Genomic DNA, 18,979 nt, shown 5'->3' with positions numbered 1-18,979 from the left:
TTGATTTAAATATGCATCCCTTGTTGAGGAACAATGCACAATGCTGACCAGTTTTCTATAAGAATTGTAAGAGAAGTCATTTAAAAATATTTTCTCCAAAATATGTATATTCAATAGCTGTTAATAATGCACAGCTTCCTTTAAAACTTTTTATAATGAAAAGCTTTTAAATTGATTAGAATGATCTCTTGATTCAGATGCCTAAAATGAAATTACAGGATGTTTTCCAGAACATCTGCAAATCAGTGAACGCACAAATGGAATACTTAAAATGGCTCTTCTGATATTGGTAATTGTACCCATTGTGTGTTAACATGCTGTGTGCTATCTCACTTCATTCCAGCTGACCCTGTACAACTGCCTACCAACTCCTTATCTCATCTGATGGCACATAAGGCAGACATATATTTTTTGAACAAAGGACAAAGGATGAATTTTAATGAGAAAATACCGTTAGACATGCTACGCTATAATAATGACTTTGAGGGTCACTATTTAATAGAAAAAAAATCTACCCAGAAAGAAACATGATAAGTAGCTTGCACTTATGGCTCTGGAAAAACTTGTTATAAAGCATGAGTATAATTCTGAATCTTCAAGGGAACTTTTTCAAAGTACAAGTCCTGCCCCAGATATATACTAGGAGTGTTACCAAACCAAACTTGGGTCCACTTGCCTGATGTACAGCAAGTACTGATACCAAGCTGTGGTGAAGGAAAGTACAGCGTTTATTGCAAGATCAAGCAAGGAGAATGCGCAGCTCATGCTCAAAGACCTTGAACTCCCTGATGGCATTCAGAAAAGCATCATTAGGGGTGACGGTTGTAGGGAGACTGATCATGGACATTCTTCTAATTGATTGGTGGTGAGGTGACAGGGTGGTATTTTGAGAGTCTCAATCATCAATCTTTTTCCAACTGGTCTGGGGTCTATGTGCTTGTGGTCAGCACTCAGTTAACTTCTTCCACCTGGTGGGGGTTTTAGCATCTGTAAGACAACTCAAGGATATGGCTCAAGATACCATCTACAGCTCTTGAGGAGGAACTAAAGGTCCTTGGCTTTGTTTTATGGCTAAACTATTATTATTTTGTCTTGCTTGATTGTTTTCCTTTGTTTCTGCATTTTCTCACTACTCTGATTAAATATGCTCTTTGGAACTCAGAGAAGGCCTAGGACTCTAAAACTTTTTTACAAACAAGAGGTGGGGGAAATGGGAGGGAGAGAAGGGGATCTGTCCCCTGGAATGCCCCAAAGAGTCCTGCTCAGTTTCAGGAGCAGCCAGGCCACCTGTGGAAAACTGCTGCTACAAAGCAAGACACTAGGTTTCTTTTTTTCCCCCTTATAGTATACAACTGATATGCTCCCATCAGTGACTGCTGTGAAGTAAATATTTACTTTTGCATTCATTTAACAAATATTTACTGAGTGCCTAGTCTCTGCCAGGTTCTGACCAAGGAACTATGGCAATAGTAGTGAATAAATTAGGCAAAAATCTCTACCTTTAGTGTTGTGGCTATAGATATCTCTTTTTAAGTAAGTAGAATATAATGCCATTTAATTTTACAAAATTCATATTATATTTTCAAGCATGTTTAAATTGCTGTTCATGAAAATCTGAAATCATACTGAACTGTCTGTGACACAAAATAGAAAAATCAATATGGTGATGCCAGTCTTAGTAAATTTAAATCAAAATCTATAATTGCTCACCAAGACTAGTTCTTGGTCTTCAGGTTAAAGTAGTCAAGATTGTAACCACCTTTATTTCATGGCTTATATCTACAATTAAATTATAGCTATTCTTATCATCATGTTAAAGAAATGTTTCTGAATAGTGGTATAAAGCATATTCATGTTCATTTAATCCTATTTCAGTGGAAGCTGGGAAATGAGTCATTTTTTTTTTAAGTGCACATCTTTTTGTCATGACTACCTATTTTGTGATTTAGGAAATCTCTTTGTTAGGGAGGCCTGAAGGTTACAGCAGACATGCCTGCACACTAGAAATCTTAAGAATTAGGTGATATGAATTGCAGTCATCACCTTGTGTTGCCTTGGTGAGAAAAGAGGTTTGAAAGCAAATTGTCCAAAAGTGTCTGCAGAGATAACAGTTTGGCTAACATAACTAGATGGTCAAGACAACCAATAGGTCAAAAATGAATGTTTCTAATCATATATTTTACCATTAATTGATGATTTTTAGTGTGTGTTGGAGTAGTCTGACACCATTTTTGATACTTTAAATAGAACCTGGAAAATGTGTTTTTTAAAATCCCCACTATTTGCTCTCCATCTCAAAAAATAAACTGAATAAATCCAAAGCCCAATTTCATAATACACTAGCAGTATGACCTTAACCATGTTATATAAATTCAGATTCTCAGTTCCCTGATTTCAAAAATGGCACTAATAATAGCGCCTACTTCAGAGTCATTGTTAAGACTAATGAAATAATTTATGAAGACCAATTTGCACAATTATACTTCACAGCGGTGATGTATAAATGTTAACTGATATTATGAGCTATTGGATTTACTTCTACATAATTTTTAGTCAACCAAGCCTACCACTGGTAATCATGAAAGTGTGGAAGCAAGCTGAATGTCCAATAAAAGTGATTTAGTCAAATTATGATTTTTTTCTAAATAATCAAATTCTATGTGGTAATTAAAGTCATGTAAGGAAAAAATATTTAATAACAAAATATTTTGCTTCATTTTCTGTCAATATGGAAGACTACATGTTCACAGAAAATGAAGATAAAACTAAAAGTACTGAAAAACAGCATATAATTTGGGATGGTCTAATTGGTGTTCAAGCATTCTAAGATTTTTATATACTTTGAGAACAGAAAATGATATTGATCAATTTTATAATTTGTCACATTACACATATACATTAGATTTTCTAGATGAGCTAGTAAGATAATTAAAACAGAATGCACAACCCTCAAACAGTGTTATGAAAAACGTAAACAGGGGAAAGAATCACAGCCAAAGCGAAAGCAGACAGGCAAGGAATATTTTAGAAAAACAACAACACTCTAGCAAAAGGGAGACAAATAGAAAATACTAAATAAGATGATAGAAATGAATCAAAATACATTAGCAATTACAATCAATACAAATTATGTTCCCCAGTAAAAAGATTTTCAGATTAGATGTTTAAAAAAATCTACTAATATATTATTTACAAGAGTCACATTTAAACATAAGGACACAAAAATATTTAATTAAAAGAATAAAAAAGCTATACCAAATAAATGTAAACAAAACATATGGCTCAGCTACATTAATATCAGACAAAATAGAGTCTAGGTAAAAATTATTACTTTAGATAAAGAATGTCAATATATATTTATAGAAGAATCAATTCATTATGGAAATTTGGCAGTTCTATACATGATGGAATCTACTGAAAAATAGTTTTGAAAATAGTTTGAAAATTTATTAAGTAAAATTTGACAGAATTATAAGAAAAAATGAATGAGCAAATTCACTATCATATTGAAAGATTTTAACATACCTCTCTAAATAGTTGATGGATTAAGCAGAAAAATATCAGTATGTATATGGAAGATTTGAAAAGCACAAATAGCATGCTTAATCTAATGGAAAATTATAGAACGTGGCACTCAACAACTGGATTAAAGTACATTTTTAAATACATATGGAACATTTAATATAAACTGACCACATACCATACCTTAAATCAAAACTCAAAAAAATTAGGAGATATGCCCTACCAGATAATCCAGCATTTTTATAAAGCTATAATAATCAAGATAGTGTGTTTTGGACTCAGGGATAGACAACGAGAACAATGGAACTAAGTAGAGATTCTGGAAGCCAACTTACATATATATGATCAACAAGGACTAACTTCAATTTGAAAAGATGAGCCACAAACTGGAAGCCTATTTATGCAACATATTAAAGCAACAATAGTTTGGTATCCAGAATATATGAAGAAATCCTCCAAATCATCAAAATGGCAAGCAGCTCAATAGAAAAAAAGAGGCACAACACATGAATGGGCACTTTGAAGAAGAAAAAATGGTTCACGCTGACATGAAAAGATACTCAAATTCATTAGTAATGAAAGAAATTAAAATTAAAACTGCAGGATATATAATTTCACCCTTACCAAACTGGTAAAGTTAAAAAGTCAGACAACACTATGTATTAGTGAAGGTACTGGATGATGAGAGTTCTCATACAACTGCAAGCAGATATGTAAATACAACCAATTTGGAAATAAGTTGAACATGCTTATTTCCCATGACAGAACAATTACACCCTTTGGATATATATATATATATATCTAGGATATACATATCCTAGATAACTATATATATCCTATATATATTCTAGATAACTCCTTGAAAATTTGGACCATAAGTAGAATTACCAGAATTAGGAAACAAATAATACAGGACATCCAATTAAACTTGAATTTCAGATAAATAACAAAAGATAGTATGTATCTACATCTATGTATATCTTCCATGTATTATTAGGGACATACTTATACCAAAAAAAAATTCTGTTATTTACCTGAAATTCAAATTTAACTGGGCACTTTGCATTTTACCTGGCAATTCTAACCATGAGACATGTACAAAAATACTTACAGCAGCATTGTTTGTACCAACAAAAAACTGGAGGGAATTCCCTGGCAGTCCAGTGGTTAGGACTCCACGTTTTCATTGCAGAGGGCACGGGTTCGATCCCTGGTCGGGGAACTAAGATGCTGCATGCCATGCTGTGAGGCCAAAAAAGAAAAAAAAAATGGAAACAATCAACAGATTCATGAACAAAATAACCATGTTGTAGGCTTACGATGAGATACTACACATCAAGGAAAATACATGAAATACAGCTACTTCCATCAATACTGTGCATTCTTAAAAGCATAACGTTGAGCACAAGCTGCAGACAAACGTGTGATTCCAATTATATAAAATCAAATACCAAGTTGTTTAAAGACTATATATATATATGATAATTATAAAGGAAAACATGAGGATGATTACCATAATATTCAGAATAGTGGATATATCGGAGGTAAGGAAGGGAATACAGTCAAAAAAGAATACTCAGAGAACATCACATATATTTGCGAAGTATAGCCATTCAGTCTTTTTTTAAAAAATCTTTATTGGAGTATAATTGCTTTACAATGTTGTATTAGTTTCTGTTAGAGACACAGACATAGAGAATGGACTGAGGACACGGGGAGGGGGAAGGGTAGCTGGGACGAAGTGAGAGAGTGGCACTGACATATATACACTACCAAATGTAAAATAGGTAGCTAGTGGGAAGCAGCTGAATTGCACAGGGAGATCAGCTTGGTGCTTTCTGACCACCTAGGGGGGTGGGATAGGGAGGGTGGGAGAGAGACACAGAGTGAGGGGATATGGTGATATATGTATACGAAGAGCTGATTCAGTTTGTTATGCAGCAGAAACTAACACAACATTGTAAAGCAATTATACTCCAATAAAGATGTTAAAAAATAAAAAATAAATAAAAAATAAAAAGTTATGTGAAATTCAAAGCAAAAACAAAAACAGTGAGAGAGATAATTTAGTTCCACATAAACAGTTTAAAACCGTTTATCAGTACAATATTAATTTCATCTACTGTGTCTCTAAGTCAAAGAGTAGATGTCACAAGATTGTGTGTATTTTACTCTGTCCTTGTTATTGTACGTGCATAATGTCATGGTTAAGAATACTCAAACATTGCTATTTTAATTCTATCATCTCTAGCATCCTTGAGCACCAGGAATTTGGGTGTATACAAAAGCAGATTCAGATGTACCAAAATGAAGAGATTAAGGGAAAATAAAGCATACATAGAAATATTTAAATGAGTCATATATGGAGTCAACTTAATTTAACCAATTTGTCTTGTAAGATATTCATTAATAATATTAGTTTTCTGAATGAAGGCAATAAGACATATTTATAAATCTGTTGGGGCTGAAATACCTTCACCTGTCATTGCAAAAAAAATGGATTTGAAACTATTCATCATTTTTTAAATGTTTAGTTAGTTTTTACCAGGTACTGAGACACACACACACACACACACACACACACACACAGAGAGAGAGAGAGAAAGAGAGAGAGAGAGAATTATCTCAATTAAAAATGTTATGGTATAGGGCTTCCCTGGTGGCACGGTGGTTGAGAGTCCGCCTGCCGATGCAGGGGACACGGGTTCGTGCCCCAGTCCAGGACGATCCTGCATGCCGAGAAGCGGCTAGGCCCGTCAGCCATGGCCGCTGAGCCTGCGCGTCTGGAACCTGTGCTCCACAACAGGAGAGGGCACAACAGTGAGAGGCCCACGTACCGCAAAAAAAAAAAAGTTATGGTATAAAGAAAAGTGGCAATTAAATATATCAGTATTTTCAATTAAGTAAAAAACAATTTGGGGGGAGATTATGGGTGTGTAAAAAAAGAGAGAAGAATTATATTTTAAAAAGCATTTTGCAGAAAAATATCAGTTGCAAGGCATACTATGCAGCTAAGGAATTGAAATGTGTAAATATGTAACAAGAAAAGAGAACCTGCTTATTTCACTTTTTCTTTAACAACTTTATTGGAGTGTAATTGCTTTACAATGGTGTGTTAGTTTCTGCTTTATAACAAAGTGGATCAGTTATACATATACATGTTCCCATATCTCTTCCCTCTTGCATCTCCCTCCCTCCCACCCTCCCTATCCCACCCCTCTAGGCGGTCACAAAGCACCGAGCTGATCTCCCTGTGCTATGCGGCTGCTTCCCTAGCTATCTATTTTAAGTTTGGTAGTGTATATATGTCCATGCCACTCTCTCACTTTGTCACAGCTTACCCTTCCCCCTCCCAAAACCCTCAAGACACAGACCTATTTCACTTTTAATATAAATGACACTTATTGCTTTAATTGATATACTTTTGTAGCAATGTATATGTAATTAACATAGATATATGTTATTTTAAGTCGTTTAGAAATAATTTTATTTTCAAAAATAAATTTTGAATGGTAGTTGACCATCAATAAAATAAGATCAGATCATTCGGTCAGTGAATAAATACTGTAATAAAAATCTTCACCCATAAGATTTCTTGGTTTGAACAATAAAATATATATCTGCTGTATAAAAAACAAAACAACAACAACAAAAAAGGACAATAAGATAATGGGTGTTCCTTCATGTGGTGTGCCCGGGCTAATTCAGTGGCCTGAATTTTTGACTGTGTGTTGGTATTTTTTTGGATGATGAAAAATTTTTATTGACTGACAAGTATTTGCTTGTAAGATTTATAAGACTCAGTCTTCATATATGCTTTCACTTCCCCTTCTCCACCATGCCCGATCCCCAATTATTCTCTGCATATTGCACAGCATGTTCTGTTTTGGTTGTTTACCTCCCTAATATTATTGTTTGTGTCCTTCTGTCAGTCATTAAATCACACAGTCATTTAGCCTTCTTTTTTAGTGATGTCCAGGTTATGCCTGTATTATCACTGTAATCATCTCTTTGTCATTATCTGAACTCTGAGAAAACATAGTAACACTATTCACAATTAAAAGTTAAATTAACACTATCTTGATACAAACAGCAGCTAATCTACAGGCAGAGTCAAAAGTGGACTGTTAACACTCACAACTACAGAACATTTGAGTTGCATATTTAAGTCACATCACTCAGAGTGAAGCAACAATGGATGATCCACTACTGTAGACTACAGATCAGTTTCAACATCAGCAGTGAAAGGCACGCCCATCTGTACTCTAAGGCCTTGAAGCAGAGTGGGGAAGAAGCTCAGCATCTCATCAGACACATCTGACTGATGGATAAAAGCTGGAAAGAGGGCCAGGGAGACTTGAACAGATTCCTGCAGGGACTGGTAGCAGATCTGTTGGGACTTGGTGGATTCCCCAGAGATATTCTCCATGATATCTTCTAAGACACTAAGTGTCTGGTGGATAATCACTTTGGTGTCATCCAGGGGCATCTTCCTCTGCGGGGTGACAGCACTGGGCTTCAGGTTGCAATAATCCCGAGAGCGCACAGAGATGAGGCTGGCATGGTTGATGGAGCACACAGGCCACTGCTGCTCATTCTCTGGGATGTTTGGCCATGGAAGCAACAGGATGTTAGAGAGGGCTTGGCACACCAATAGCTGAGCCTTGTCAACAAGCTGCTGGGTAGAGGCATCGGTGCTTCCGTTGAATACTTTCTGTACTGCAGGGATGCTGATCAGAAAGACAGGTCGCACAGCGGTGGCCAGTGAGACCAGTAAATGGCACACAGATAGCAGCAATTTGTCTCAGACCTTGGTGCTGACCAGAGGTGTGACTGTATCCGTGGTGGGGGAGATGAGCGTAACAAACTGCTGCGTATTCTGCCGATGAGCCTCGTTGCAGTACTGGGCTAGCCAGTACTGAGAGTAAACCTGCAGAGCAGCCAGGGACTAAGCAGGCACATCAATGAGATCAGGCTTCAATATTGATGGCACGGCAGTCTCAATGTTGTACAATTTTATCTGAGATCCATACAAAGTGACTTTGACCAACCTCTCCACCACCGTGAGGGTGTCGCTGAAGTGCACTGTGAACACGTCCCCGATGAAGTATTCGGCTAGGTGGCCCACAGCCTGCAGGAGGGAGCTCAGGTCTCGCAGGGAACAGTGCAGCCACTGGCAGTCGTTCTCTGCTGTGATGTTCAACCTGTGTTCTGACCCTGAAGTAACTATAAACTGCTGTAACCCCAGATAAACTTCTAAATTGTCCTGAAGAACTGGGAACAGTGTTGAGAAGGCGTGTGTGGGAAGGAGCTCCATCACTTTGGCCACTACCTCCAAGCTCTGCCGTAAGTACCACTGCCACTCTGTCTGCTGATCGTCATCCAGAGTTTTGTCATCCAACTCCTCCAACTGGGCCTGGTTGTATCTGAAGTGGATTTGATTCAACACCTCCATGAGCCAGAGGACTAGGGTGTCTTCGTACCTGTTGAGAACTGCTTCCCTGTCTCCCAGATGGCTTTTCGTTTTCCTTGTCAGATAGTCCAAAAAGAGCGTCCAGATATCTAAACAAGAAGTAACCTTCATGAGTAGGCTGATGAAATGTGTACTTGAACAAAACTGTCAAAAACTCCACCACGGGGAACTGGGAGTAGGACTCGATTCTTAGGTGAACACTCACAAAGAGCCGCAGAAGGTCAGTAAACGTCTCGATGTAGCACTCATCGAGTTCTTCTAGCTTTCTCTTCACCGTGTGGGCATTGTTATCCTTGGTGATTTTCTGCAGACGGTAGAAAGTCTGCTGGAACGTATGCAGTAAGTACTCCTCGAACTCCATAGGCACACAGTTCATGGACATGAGTTCATTGATGCAGGACATGGCCAGGACCCCAAGCCAGCTGTACTCCTGACCCAACATACAGTTCTGGCTGCTGCCGTTAACCACTGCCACCTTTCTGGCCTGGATGTCACAGCCAAAGCAGGCAAAGTGGAAGATGGTGGTAAGGAAGGACAGGATGATGCTGGCAGACAGAGGAATCCAACTGAAGAGATGGGCCAGGCACTCCAAGGCCAAGGAACAGATATACTCACTCTCCTCATCAAGGATGGGGATTGGCTGATTCAACAGTTTGGCTGAACTAGGACTCTGCAACAGGTTACTCAGTAAGTCACCACTTTCTCCTGAGGTCGGAGATGGTGGTGGGGTGGTGGCAGTCACGCTGTGTTTGTCCCAGACAGTCTCCAAGATACCTGTCAGTAGCCCAAGCACTGTCTGCACCTGGTCCAGCAGCAGCTTTCGCCACTCTTCCTTCCAAGCCACTCTGAGGTCCTCGGCGGGACAAACCAGCTCTTCTGAAGTTGTCTTCAACATGATCAGCCCGAGGGGAGTTGTCACAGGGGACTGGATCAACTGTAAAATGTTAGTAAAAAAGTCATGGTAGAACATGGGCCAATCTTGACGGCCAATGTCAACAATCACTTTGCAGAGCTTGTTCCAGATGAAGTAAGGTAAGGTTTTGTGGTGAGCCAAGAGGAGTTTGGACAGGCAGCTACGGATTTCCATCTTATCGTGAGATGGGACCCCAAGCCGCATTTTATTGATCAGATTCTCAAAAAATGTTAAACTGTACATCATTACACAGTCATTCCTATTGCTGGAGAGAAAATACAGGCAGAATCTCCAGGATCCTACTTGCTGAGCAAAGTTATCAAGAAGTTCCTCTATCTCACGTTTTCTTTCATTGGTTGTACAGTCATGGAAAAACTCTGTCATCAGACTTTGCAAGGGCCCGAGAGAGGCTTCTTCAGATGCCAGGCTGGCCGCCGGGGGAGGGGGCTGGCTCTCGGGCTTCGGACATGTCCCACTCGCACAGTTCAGCTCATGGTCCCGGCAGGCTCGGGAAGTCCCCCGCCCGTGCAAAGACAACCGCTTCCCCAGGACCCTCTATAAAGAGCGCGGCCCCCCGGCCCGCCTCATCGGGGACCCCCAGAACAATTCATCACCTCCCCAGGGAAACTGAAAAAGCAGGAAATGGGGCTCGGAGGCCGGCGAGGAGGGCAGCAGCTCGGGGCTCCCCGTCTGGGCCTGAACCCCGAGGGGAGGCTCCGGGCCCAGGCAGTGGCTCCCCGGCCCCCGCGTTCAGAAGCGGCGGCGGGCCCGGCCCCGAGGCTGAAGGGGCCTCGGCGGCGGCGCAGCCCAAGCGGCCGGCTCAGGAAAGGCCCGGGGGCCCGCGCTACCCTTGCAGCCTCAGCCCACACGGCCGCCGCCGCCGCCGCCCCACCACCACCCCGACCCCCGAGCATCCCTGCGCGCGCCCGCCCCGGAGTGGCCCGCTCGCGCCGCGCGGCCGCCCCCAGCAAACAGCCCCAACGCGCCGGCCCCAGTTTTGATTTGTGGCCATTTCAGATTGACCCTTCTTTAGAGACAGAATAAAAATAAAATATCTCATTTTCTCCTGAAAATACCCAATATGACTATATAAGTATGTACTTGTGGGCAACTGAAACACATTCCCTGCTAGTACTCCATAAACTGCAGGGGTCCATTGGGAACTGGGATTTGGCCTGCAGAAATCTGTAATAGCAATTTTAAGCGCTTGTAGGATAATGAGAAATTTTAGGTATTCTCAATAATGTCATTCAATGCAGTGTATCTTCATTTCTTTAATAAAAGAGGAAAATCCTGCTGATCAAGTGTTACATAGCTTAAGGCTCATTTGGGGGGATATAATGGCCAATGCCTAATTTATGCTCTTAGGGTTCATTTCAGTATTAACCTTTTATGATTCCAATGGGGTTAGAGGCTTAATAGAATGAGGTGAAGTTATTAAAACCTATAACTTTATAATATGCACATTTCTCACTGTTCCCTCCAGAGTTAGTCTTTCTTTTCAATTTGAATGAGGCAGGGGATGATTTATCCATATGTTCTTCCCAGTTCACATTTATCTTTAATGAGAACTTTGCTAGTTAGTTTATTTTTGTAATTAGTGATACTTTGCTCCTGAAAAAAATTGATATCAATCAGTAAAAATAAGAGAGCCTGTATATATACATACAGAGTCCCCATGTCAGTGACTGTGTGTGTATTTTGTATTTCTATGTAGTTTTAGAATCACAAATCATAACTTTCTTTTCCAGCGTTCATTACTAAAGGAAGTTTTGCAGAAATGCTGTCTAATACTTTCTGAAGGTCAACTGAAAGTGAGTCTGTGGCATGCTCAGATAAGAGAACGCTGCCTAGAGCCCTGCTATTCACATCATTAATCAGAAAGTGAGGAACTTAAAAGTCAGCTTGGAAATATGAGTTATGTGGGTTAGAGAAGAATGTATAATCCCGTTCAGTAGAGTGTGAAAGTTTCCATATATCTGCTACTCCTAAATCAGTAATAGCTGAGGATGAAGCTTTATGAGCTTTTTAAATAAAACGGTATTCTTGATAATATATGCCAAATCTCTCTGTAGCAGGATCCAAGGCCACAGTAAGTCACCACTCCAAATTATTTTAGTAAAGGCGTTGTTTTGAGTATTGAGAGAACTATATATGGGTTGCCATGTAAATTTGTTTGAAGTTGGATCATTCATGAAAGAAGTAAAACACCACCAAATATTTTATGTTCCTCTGAACTTCAGAACAACTTAAAATATTTAGGGTGTTGGGATGATTGGCCTGGGGTGGGGAGGGGAGTGGCTAGGTAGAAATATGCTGAAGTCATACTACAGGCCAGATTGATTTATATATTATTTAATTTATTCAGCACAAACACATATGCACAGACATATGCAACTATTAAGGTAGGAGGTGTCATCATTTCCATTTTATGGAGGGGGAAATTGAAACTTGATATTAAATAATTTGTCCAAGATCATGAAACCAAAAGGTTGCAGATTGACTTTGAGTACTGCAAAGTTAATGTTCATTTCCCTACAGGAAATGTGTGCCCCGATATATTTTATTTTAGTAATATACACATATTTATCCCAATGAAATTTTTAGCTTCTGAACGGACGACACCGTCATGTGGTTGATGGTTGCAGCCGCATAACACCTAGGCTCAAAGCTGTGCATCTAATTGGTGCCCAGTGGAGGGGGGTTAGTGGATTGAATTCATGAATACTGACCTCAAGTCCTGGCAATAAAATGTAAATGTAATGTGATGAATGAATATTTTGGAAAATGGTCCTTCAGTTATGAATATGAGGACAGATCCTGCCGTCAGTAGTACATGTTCTGTGATCTATCTTCATCCTGCAGTTGGGAGGAACCTACAAGTAGTCTCTCATACCAGCACCACTGGCAACACGGATAACCAGATATAGGCATGTGGCATTTAGTCGGGAAGCAGAGCTAAGCATACTGGACCATTTGAACATCATAAAAAATAGAAATAAAACAGTTGCAATAGTGGGAAAAGAAAAAATTATTACTTTCACAATATACTGTATACTTCTTGAGGACAAGAGAAATAGTGTCTTAATTATGTCTGTATTCCTAGCACCTGGCACAGTGTAGGGGCTCATTTTTCCCCAAGACTAAAGCAAGGAAGTTATATAATCTCCCTAAGGCCATTTGGGTTCTCAGCTGACATCACGATTTTGCACATGTTTTTCCCTCCACCTGCCATGTCTTTCCTGCTCTCACTTTCTCCATCGACCTTACCCTCTCCTGCTTATTTTCACATCTCAACTCATGTGTCACCAACTTGAGTAACTTTCCCTGACTCCTCTAGCAACACTTCAGTTCTCCTTTCCTAATATTCCAATTGTACCTGGAAGATACTTCTTAAAGATATAAGGGAAAGTTCCTACATATCTGCAGAACAAGAGTTTTTTTTTTTTTTTTTTTTTTTTTTTTTTGCGGTACACGGGCCTCTCCCGTTGCAGAGCATGGCTCCGGACGTGCAGGCTCAGGGGCCATGGCTCACGGGCCCAGCCGCTCCGCGGCATGTGGGATCTTCCCGGACCTGGGCACGAGCCCGTGTCCCCTGTATCGGCAGGCGGACTCTCAACCACTGCGCCACCAGAGAAGCCCAAGAGTTGGGATTTTAATTGAAATATAGTGGCTTTACAATAGTATATTCATTTCAGGTTTACAGCATAGTGATTCAGGATTTTTCAGACTATAATTCATTATAGGTTATTACAAGATAATGGCTATAATTCCCTGTGCTATACAGTATATCTATACAGTTGCTTATCTATTTTATACATAGTAGTGTGTATCTGTACTCCTAATTTACTCTTCCCCCATTTCCTCTCCCCTTTGGTAACCACTAGTTTGTTTTCTATATCTGTGAGTCTGTTTCTGTTTTGCATATATTACAGTCACTTGTATTATTTTTTTCGATTCCACATATAAGTGATATCATACAGTATTTGGCCTTCTCTAACTTATTTCACTAAGCATAATATTCTCTCGGTCCATCCACCTTGCTGCAAATGGCAGAATTTCATTTTTTTATGGCTGAGTAGAATTTCATTGTATATATATACCACATCTTCTTTATCCATTCATCTGTTGATGGGCACTTGGGTTGCTTTTGTATCTTGGCTATTGTCAATAGTGCTGCTATGAACATTGGGGTGCATGTATCTTTTCAAATTACTATTTTAGTATTTTCTGGATATATACCCAGGAGTGGAATTGCTGGATCATATGGTAGTTCTATTTTTAGTTTTTTGAGGAAACTCCATACTGTTCTCCATAGTGGCTGTATCAATTTACATTCCCGCCAACAGTGCAGGAGGGTTCCCTTTTTTCCACACCCTCTCCAGCATTTGTTGTTCATAGATTTTTTGATGACAGCCATTCTGACCCGTGTGAGGTGTTTTCTCATTGTGGTTTTTTTTTTTTTTTTCCATTTTTTTTATTAGTTTCTGCTTTATATCAAAGTGAATCAGTCATACATATACATCTGTTCCCACATCCCCTCCCTCATGCATCTCCCTCCCTCCCACCCTCCCCATCCCTCCCCTCCAGGCAGTCACAAAGCACCGAGCTGATCTCCCTGTGCTCTGCGGCTGCTTCCCACTATCTATCTACCCTACGTTTGGTAGTGTATATATGTCCATGCCTCTCTTTCGCTTTGTCACAGCTTACCCTTCCCCCTCCCCATATCCTCAAGTCCATTCTCAAGTAGGTCTGTGTCTTTATTCCCGTTTTACCCCTAGGTTCTTCATGACATTTTTTTTTCTTAGATTCCATATATATGTGTTAGCATACGGTATTTGTCTTTCTCTTTCTGACTTACTTCACTCTGTATGACAGACTCTAGGTCTATCCACCTCATTACAAATAGCTCAGTTTCGTTTCTTTTTATGGCTGAGTAATATTCCATTGTATATATGTGCCACATCTTCTTTATCCATTCATCCAATGATGGACACTTAGGTTGTTTCCAGCTCCGGGCTATTGTGAATAGAGCTGCAATGAACATTTTGGTACATGTCTCTTTTTGAATTATGGTTTTCTCAGGGTATATGCCTAGTAGTGGGATTGCTGGATCATATGGTAGTTCTATTTTTAGTTTTTTAAGGAACCTCCATACTGTTCTCCATAGTGGCTGTACCAATTCACATTCCCACCAGCAGTGCAAGAGTGTTCCCTTTTCTCCACACCCTCTCCAGCATTTATTGTTTCTAGATTTCTTGATGATGGCCATTCTGACTGGTGTGAGATGATATCTCATTGTAGTTTTGATTTGCATTTCTCTAATGATTAATGATGTTGAGCATTCTTTCATGTGTTTGTTGGCAGTCTGTATATCTTCTTTGGAGAAATGCCTATTTAAGTCTTCTGCCCATTTTTGGATTGGGTTGTTTGTTTTTTTGCTATTGAGCTGCATGAGCTGTTTATAAATTTTGGAGATTAATCCTTTGTCAGTTGCTTCATTTGCAAATATTTTCTCCCATTCTGAGGGTTGTCTTTTGGTCTTGTTTATGGTTTCCTTTGCTGTGCAAAAGCTTTGAAGTTTCATTAGGTCCCATGTGTTTATCTTTGTTTTTATTTCCATTTCTCTAGGAGGTGGGTCCAAAAGGATCTTGCTGTGATTTATGTCATAGAGTGTTCTACCTATGTTTTCCTCTAAGAGTTTGATAGTTTCTGGCCTTACATTTAGGTCTTTAATCCATTTTGAGCTTATTTTTGTGTATGGTGTTAGGGAATGATCTAATCTCATACTTTTACATGTCCCTGTCCAGTTTTCCCAGCACCACTTATTGAAGAGGCTGTCCTTTCTCCACTGTACATTCCTGCCTCCTTTATCAAAGATAAGTTGGCCATATGTGCGTGGGTTTATCTCTGGGCTTTCTATCCTGATCCACTGATCTATCTTTCTGTTTTTATGCCAGTACCACACTGTCTTAATTACTCTAGCTTTGTAGTATAGTCTGAAGTCAGGGAGCCTGATTCCTCCAGCTCCTTTTTTCGTTCTCAAGATTGCTTTGGCTATTCGGGGTCTTTTGTTTTTCCAAACAAATTTTGAAAGTTTTTGTTCTAGTTCTGTGAAAAATGCCAGTGGTAGTTTGATAGGGATTGCATTGAATCTGTAGATTGCTTTGGGTAGTAGAGTCATTTTCACAATATTGATTCTTCCAATCCAGGAGCATGGTATATCTCTCCATCTGTTTGTATCATCTTTAATTACTTTCATCAGTGTCTTATAATTTTCTGCATACAGGTCTTTTGTCTCCTTAGGTAGGTTTATTCCTAGATATTTTATTCTTTTTGTTGCAATGGTAAATGGGAGTGTTTTCTTGATTTCAATTTCAGATTTTTCATCATTAGTGTACAGGAATGCCAGAGATTTCTGTACATTAATTTTGTAACCTGCTACTTTACCAAATTCATTGATTAGCTCTAGTACTTTTTCGGTAGCATCTTTAGGATTCTCTATGTATAGTATCATGTCATCTGCAAACAATGACAGCTTTACTTCTTCTTTTCCGATTTGGATTCCTTTTATTTCCTTTTCTTCTCTGATTGCTGTGGCTAAAACTTCCAAAACTAGGTTGAATAAGAGTGGTGAGAGTGGGCAACCTTGTCTTGTTCCTGATCTTAGTGGAAATTCTTTCAGTTTTTCACCATTGAGGACAATGTTGTCTGTGGGTTTGTCATATATGGCCTTTATTATGTTGAGGAAAGTTCCCTCTATGCCTACTTTCTGCAGGGTTTTTATCATAAATGGGTGTTGAATTTTGTCGAAAGCTTTCTCTGCATCTATTGAGATGATCATATGGTTTTTCTCCTTCAACTTGTTAATATGGTGTATCACATTGATTGATTTGCGTATATTGAAGAATCCTTGCATTCCTGGAATAAACCCCACTTGATCATGGTGTATGATCCTTTTAATGTGCTGTTGGATTCTGTTTGCTAGTATTTTGTTGAGGATTTTTGCATCTATGTTCATCAGTGATATTGGCCTGTAGTTTTCTTTCTTTGTGACATCCTTGCCTGGTTTTGGTATCAAGGTGATGGTGGCCTCGTAGAATGAGTTTGGGAGTGTTCCTTCCTCTGAAATTGTTTGGAAGAGTTTGAGAAGGATGGGTGTTAGCTCTTCTCTAAATGTTTGATAGAATTCACCTGTGAAGCCATCTGGTCCTGGGCTTTTGTTTGATGGAAGATTTTTAATCACAGTTTCAATTTCAGTGCTTGTGATTGGTCTATTCATATTTTCTATTTCTTCCTGAGTCAGTCTTGGCAGGTTGTGCATTTCTAAGAGTTTGTCCATTTCTTCCAGGTTGTCCATTTTATTGGCATAGAGTTGCTTGTAGTAATCTCTCATGATCTTTTGTATTTCTGCAGTGTCAGTTGTTACTTCTCCTTTTTCATTTCTAATTCTATTGATTTGAGTCTTCTCCCTTCTTTTCTTGATGAGTCTGGCTAATGGTTTGTCAATTTTGTTTATCTTCTCAAAGAACCAGCTTTTAGTTTGGTTGATCTTTGCTATCGTTTCCTTCATTTCTTTTTCATTTATTTCTGATCTGATCTTTATGATCTCTTTCCTTCTGCTAGCTTTGGGGGTTTTTTGTTCTTCTTTCTCTAATTGCTTTAGGTGCAGGGTCAGGTTGTTTACTCGAAATGTTTCCTGTTTCTTAAGGTGGGATTGTATTGCTATAAACTTCCCCCTTAGAACTGCTTTTGCTGCATCCCATAGGTTTTGGGTTGTCGTGTCTCCATTGTCATTTGTTTCTAGGTATTTTTTAATTTCCGCTCTGATTTCTTCAGTGATCACTTCGTTATTGAGTAGTGTATTGTTTAGCCTCCATGTGTTTGTATTTTTTACAGATCTTTTCCTGTAATTGATGTCTAGTCTCATAGCATTGTGGTCGGAAAAGATACTTGATACAATTTCAATTTTCTTAAATTTACCAAGGCTTGATTTGTGACCCAAGATATGATCTATCCTGGAGAATGTTCCATGAGCACTTGAGAAAAATGTGTATTCTGTTGTTTTTGGATGAAATGTCCTATAAATATCAACTAAGTCCATCTTGTTTAATGTATCATTTAAAGCTTGTGTTTCCTTATTTATTTTCATTTTGGACGATCTGTCCATTGGTGAAAGTGGGGTGTTAAAGTCCCCTACTATGATTGTGTTACTGTCGATTTCCCCTTTTATGGCTGTTAGTATTTGCCTTATGTATTGAGGTGCTCCTATGTTGGGTGCATAAATATTTACAATTGTTATATCTTCTTCTTGGATCGATCCCTTGATCATTATGTAGTGTCCTTCTTTGTCTCTTCTAATAGTCTTTATTTTAAAGTCTATTTTGTCTGATATAAGAATTGCTACTCCAGCTTTCTTTTGATTTCCATTTGCATGGAATATCTTTTTCCATCCCCTTACTTTCAATCTGTATGTGTCTTTAGGTCTGAAGTGGGTCTCTTGTAGACAGCATATATATGGGTCTTGTTTTTGTATCCATTCAGCCACTCTGTGTCTTTTGGTGGGAGCATTTAGTCCATTTACATTTAAGGTAATTATTGATATGTATGTTCCTATTCCCATTTCCTTAATTGCTTTGGGTTATTGTAGGTATATTCCTTCTGTTGTGTTTCTTGCCTAGAGAAGTTCCTTTAGCATTTGTTGTAAAGCTGGTTTGGTGGTGCTGAACTCTCTCAGCTTTTGCTTGTCTGTAAACGTTTTAATTTCTCCATCAAATCTGAATGAGATCCTTGCTGGGTAGAGTAATCTTGGCTGCAGGTTTCTCTCCTTCATCACTTTAATTATGTCCTGCCACTCCCTTCTGGCTTGTAGAGTTTCTGCTGAGAGATCAGCTGTTAACCTGATGGGGATTCCCTTGTGTGTTATTTGTTGTTTTTGCCTTGCTGCTTTTAATATGATTTCTTTGTGTTTAATTTTTGACAGTTTGATTAATATGTGTCTTGGCGTATTTCTCCTTGGATTTATTCTGTATGGGACTCTCTGTGCCTCCTGGACTTGATTAACTATTTCC

The 18,979-nt window shown here is 38.9% G+C and overlaps 1 protein-coding gene across 1 annotated transcript; it reads right to left on the bottom strand.

The window, feature by feature from the left end:
• Positions 1 to 7,738: 7,738 nt before the first annotated feature.
• On the bottom strand, positions 7,739 to 10,328 carry LOC132481482 (exportin-6-like). The gene is given in 2 exon segments (XM_060086384.1): positions 7,739 to 9,092; positions 9,094 to 10,328. Coding segments are annotated over 2 exon segments (2,553 nt in total). The 5' UTR covers positions 10,293 to 10,328.
• Between the last annotated feature and the right edge of the window lie 8,651 nt (positions 10,329 to 18,979).

The sequence above is a fragment of the Mesoplodon densirostris genome, chromosome X (assembly GCF_025265405.1).
Source record: "Mesoplodon densirostris isolate mMesDen1 chromosome X, mMesDen1 primary haplotype, whole genome shotgun sequence".
In the NCBI taxonomy this organism is placed as follows: Eukaryota; Metazoa; Chordata; class Mammalia; order Artiodactyla; family Ziphiidae; genus Mesoplodon; species Mesoplodon densirostris.
Note: the sequence above shows the minus strand (reverse complement) of the source record. Positions and strands in the feature narration are given on the sequence as shown.